This window comes from Psammomys obesus, unplaced genomic scaffold (assembly GCF_907164565.1).
Source record: "Psammomys obesus unplaced genomic scaffold, mPsaObe1.curated_primary_1811, whole genome shotgun sequence".
In the NCBI taxonomy this organism is placed as follows: Eukaryota; Metazoa; Chordata; class Mammalia; order Rodentia; family Muridae; genus Psammomys; species Psammomys obesus.
This window is the reverse complement of record NW_026585894.1, coordinates 7,574,259-7,579,113: the sequence shown is the minus strand read 5'-3', so window position 1 is coordinate 7,579,113 and position 4,855 is coordinate 7,574,259. Positions and strand designations below refer to the sequence as shown.

General features: G+C 43.2%; 1 protein-coding gene across 1 annotated transcript; it reads left to right on the top strand.

Moving 5' to 3' along the window:
• The first annotated feature begins 3,630 nt into the window (after positions 1–3,630).
• On the top strand, positions 3,631–4,554 carry LOC129671018 (melanoma-associated antigen 11-like). The gene has a single exon (XM_055599661.1). The coding sequence runs from the start codon at positions 3,631–3,633 to the stop codon at positions 4,552–4,554; it is 924 nt and encodes a 307-aa protein (XP_055455636.1).
• Positions 4,555–4,855: the final 301 nt, after the last annotated feature.

The following is a 4,855-nucleotide window of genomic DNA, read 5'->3' as shown; positions in this document are numbered from 1 at the left end:
GCATCTAGGTCCTTGGGAACTTAGTCCCATTTTGTAAGGTTCCTGGTAGTTGGAGTTGTAGTCAGTGTTTTTTTTTTTTTTTTTTTTGTTGTTGTTGTTGTTTGTTTGTTTGTTTTTTCCATTCTGGGAACTTTGGAGTATTACAGAAGTTTTGTGAGGTTCCCTCTGGGCACTTTAAAGGGTTAGAAGCATTGTTTGTGGTTCCTGGTTGGCAGAGTTTTCCTCAGTGTTTTCTGTATACTGGGACTTTGAGCAATTTTGTGAAGTTCCTGGTAGGCAGAGTAGTAAAAGTTTAGGGGCATTGTTTGAGGTTCTTGGTTGGTGGAGTTCTAGTCAGTGATTTCTGCACCTTGTGGACTTTGGAGACGCAGAGCCATTTGTGTGTGAGTGTGTGTGTGTGTGTGTCCTGGAAGGGTGAATTCCAATCAGTGCTCTCTAGCATCCGGGGATTGCAGAGGCTCAGAGCCATTTTCTGGAAGGTGGAATTCCGTCAACACTTTTTGCTTCCAGGGAGTAGGTGCCATTTTGTGAAGTTCAGGGAAGGGAGCCATCCTTACCCTGCTTTCAGATCTCAAGTGAAAAGTGATGGTGCACTCTGGGATTCTCTTTCAGGATTGAAGGATTCCTGACTCCTTTGATTAGCATGGCACCAAGTGGGGCTTACATATAGTTAGAGGCACTTTTGCTTATGCAGCTGGCAGTTCCTTGAGGACTGTACAGTTGCATTTTCGCAGTAAGGAGGAAAAGTCCTTGTCCAGGATTAAAGCTTGACTGGACAACAGACTGGAAAAATCCCAATTCCCAATAGAGGGTCACACAATATTAAAGCTGTAACCCTGTTGTTCCTACTGTACCAAATGGGGATTTGGTTTTAACAATAAGCCCTTTGTCCATGTATTCACTGTGGACAAATACAGAGGAGCTGTGTTTAAAAGTCATCTTAGACTAGATGGCAACTTCTCTTTTATTGGGGGGGGGTGGCACCTGACAATGGACTCCAGAAGCCCAATTCCATCTAGAACAATGTTTTTCAACATGTGGATCTTGACTCCTTTGGGAGTCACAGGACCTTTTCATAGTGGTTGCCTAAGACCATAAGATATTTACATTTGAATCAAAACAGTAGCAACTTTACAAATATGAAATAGCAACAAAAATAATTTTGTGGTCTTGAATTACCATAACATGAGGATCTGTATCAAAGAGTCACAACACTATAAAGGTTGAGAAGCACTGATCTAGTGTGAACTCAAGTTATAATTGGACTGGAGAATTATATAATTATGTCATTCTTGGAGGAACTAGTTATTCCTTGACACTGTTACACTCTCCAATGACTCAGGGCCCAAGAGAGACTCCATAAAGACTCCAGGCATCTGTCAGTCAAGATGGGTGTTGGGAGTAGTTTGAGGAACTTTTTCCAGAGATAAATAGGCTGAAATAAAGAAAGCTACATTGTATAAGTTTGACTCTGCTTCTACAAACCAAGGCTAAATTATGGGAATGAGTCCTTCTGTGTCTTCAGTAACTGTCTCCTGGGATTTGGGAGACTTATACCCATGTGTCAGGTATGGTTCCAAGTGCTCAGAAGATGCCTTAGTGCTGCTGGCTTGCAGGAAGGAGGCTTACTTCCTCTCCACAGGTAGCAAAATTACAATTATGAAGTAACAATGAAAATAATTTTATGGTTTTGAGTTACCACAGCATGGGTAATTATATCAAAGTGTCACAGCAATAGGAAGGTTAAATAATTGACCTACTTCCCTTCTCTACTTTATATACATGCAGAGTACTTCTGAAAGGTAAGGCCTTAGATGGGTAGAGGTACTGTATCATGGCTCTGAAGCAGGAGCAAGAAGATCCCTGATACTGGACCTGAAGAAGTTGCCACTTACCCCATTCTTACCTCCTCTACCTTCTACAGCCCCCACTGTGGAAAACTGTGGATCAAAGATGTAACCTTTAACTTCCTCTTCAGGGGTTTAGGTGGGGATCAGGTTTGGCCTGGTCCTGAATGATGTTTATCTGAGAGTCAGCATGGGCCTTATGAGATATAATTGGAAAACCATGGGAATCCCCAAGCTAAAAGAGGAATCCTTTTCATTCTGTCTGTCTTGAGAAATACTTCAAGTTCGCAAAATGGGCTTTTACTTCACTTCCTCTCTTCAGGAACGTGAGCCTATACAGTGTGTGGTATCAGCAAACAGCAGACAGAGCCACTAGAGGGAATTGTCCATTATCTTCCAGCAACACAGGTGAGCAACCACAGTGAGAACTAAAGGTGTGAAGAAACCCTACATCGATTCTAACAAGGGACCACAGTTTCTGTGGCTTATTTTGGAAGGCTGGAGAGCCCTGGATAGATGGCTAGTGTTGAAGGCTTACTTTCAGTTTCATATCTACTAGTGAGAGTTCTCTGGAGATGATATACTTGGTCCTAGGATTAATGTCACTGCAGAGGAGGGAGTTACATATAGACAGCAGAAGTATTTGGTAGTCAGACCTCCTATAAGGACTATATCTGAAGTCAAGAAAAATGTACTTTTGCAAACTGAATATGCCCTGGCATCATAGTTCCAGGACATTAAGTGGCTTGCTTATTTAAACTATCTCTAGCAGGAGTGGGAGTTCTGGTCTGGGGGACAGGTAAGGTGAAATTCAGGTAGACTTAGGGAACCCATATTTCAACAGAGTTGACCCCAGGTAGTGTATGTTGTCATCACCAGAGATCTCACACAGGAATGAGATTGCTATCACTCACTTCTCCTGAGAGCTTTAAGAGGCTCAGGGAGATGAGGAATGTGACCAGAATTTGGTTAATCACAGGGCTCCCAGGGCTGGCCAGCTCCAAGTAAGGATCTCAGAGGATGATTAGAAGAAACTCCAGCCTGAAGCACAGACATAGGTCCAAATATATCTTCCCCGAACCTCTTTCTCCACAGCAGTCCTCTTCACGGCTGTCAGTCTGAACTCCCTGTGTAATTTCCAGGAACTAGTCTAAAGAAGTTGAAGGACTTGGCTGAAGTCATCAGACAGTGGATCAGATGTGTCAGGACGAAGATGAGACCTTAGGAAGTCCTATAAGCCCAACACAGAGACTCGCTACCCCCCTGCCTTCCTGCCAGCAGTGGGAAATCCTAGGCACTTCAGATAGATGCCATTCCTTCTCCTCTTCCTGTCTCACAAAACATAGACCTTTGCCTTAACGAATGCAGACATAGAGGGTCACATGGAACAACCTTCTCCTTTACATTTATCCAGATGAGGATCAGGCTGGTCTCATATGCTAGGAAAATGAGACCATACTGATCTGGGCAAACTTTTGCAACTGCTCAGGACCAGGTATAGAGGTGTGAGGCACCTTCACTTCCCTTGATTACATCTAGAGACACAGAATTTCTGAGCATTTGCTTCTGGCAAGAAGTATGATGTACCTGGAAAAGCCATGTCTTTTCCTCTTTCAGGTTTTTTAGGGGTGCAAGCAGCAACATAGTCTTTGGACTTAGAGTACCACCCAAGCAAACTCCTATAAAAATTTTTTTCTGGGAGGTTACCCTTACATTTTTCCATTCTTCCTCAGATTTGTGAGTCTTCATCCCTGTGAACTGCACATATCCAAGGAAACTCAAGATGAATCCTACTGAGAACAGCCAGAGTTTAAACTTCCTGCATAGCCCTCAGGCCCAATGGGAAGAAAGTGGCCTGAAGGGTGCTCAGGGCACCATGGATGAAGTGGGAGAGATGGAGGTCATTGCCACCAACTCAGGGGATGTGTCTGTTGGAGGAACACCAAGTTCTCTGCAGAGTGCCCAGAGAGCCTCCTCTCCTCTCACTGCCATGGGCTCTATTGCAGGGGCATCATCATGTGAGGCCTATGGCAATCCTGAAGCGGAATTAGCCAACCCTGAGTCTCCCCAGCAGGGTGTGCTAAATAGAAAGATGGTTGATTTGGTGAGATTCCTGCTCATCAAGTTTCGAAGGATGGAGCTAACCACCAAAGCAGAAATGATGCATGGGGCCATGAGAGATTATGAGGAGCACTACCCTGTGATACTTAGTAAGGCCTCTGAGTGCATGAAGCTTATCTTTGGCATTGACATGATGAAAGTGGATCCATTTATCCACTCCTATTTTCTTTTGCCTGCTCTGGGGATCACCTATGATGGGATGATGCATGGAGTTATAGGCATACCCAAGACAGGCCTGGTTATAATCACACTTTGCATCATCTATATAGAGGATAATTGTGTTAGTGAGGAGGTTTTCTGGGATGTATTGAATAGCCTTGGGCTGTATGCTGGGGTTGATCATTTCATATTTGGTGAGCCCAGGAGTCTCATAACTGGAGAATTTGTGCAGGAAGGGTATGTGGAATACAGGCAGGTGCTCAATAGCTGTCCTCCACGCTTTGAGTACCTGTGGGGACCAAGGGCCTATGCTGAGACCTCCAAGATGAAAATATTGCAGTTTTATGCTAGCATCCTTAAGCAGGATCCCAGATCCTACCCTGAAAAGTATGCAGAAGCTTTGAGGGAAGAGGAAGAGAGGGCCTAGTCCAGAAAACCCTTGCAGATGGTAGATACCATTGTTCTGACCATCACAACTTCTACTGTAGTAGTATTTTAGAGTCGATAGAGAAATTTTTAAGGTTAAAAATGATATTAGCTATGTATCTGTTGTCGATCAGGTTATGAGAATTTTGTTATCTTGAAAACAAACAAGAATGTTTTATAATTTGTAATATGTCATAAGATATGATACCATTAAAGATGGAATTCGTTGGGCAACAGAAACGAAATTGGCATTAATAAAAAACAGAATAAAATTAATTTTTGATCATGTAACCATGTTTAGT

Bases quoted from the DNA above. Each gene is read 5' to 3' on its own strand.
- LOC129671018 (XM_055599661.1), top strand. From the start codon at position 3,631: ATGAATCCTACTGAGAACAGCCAGAGTTTAAACTTCCTGCATAGCCCT.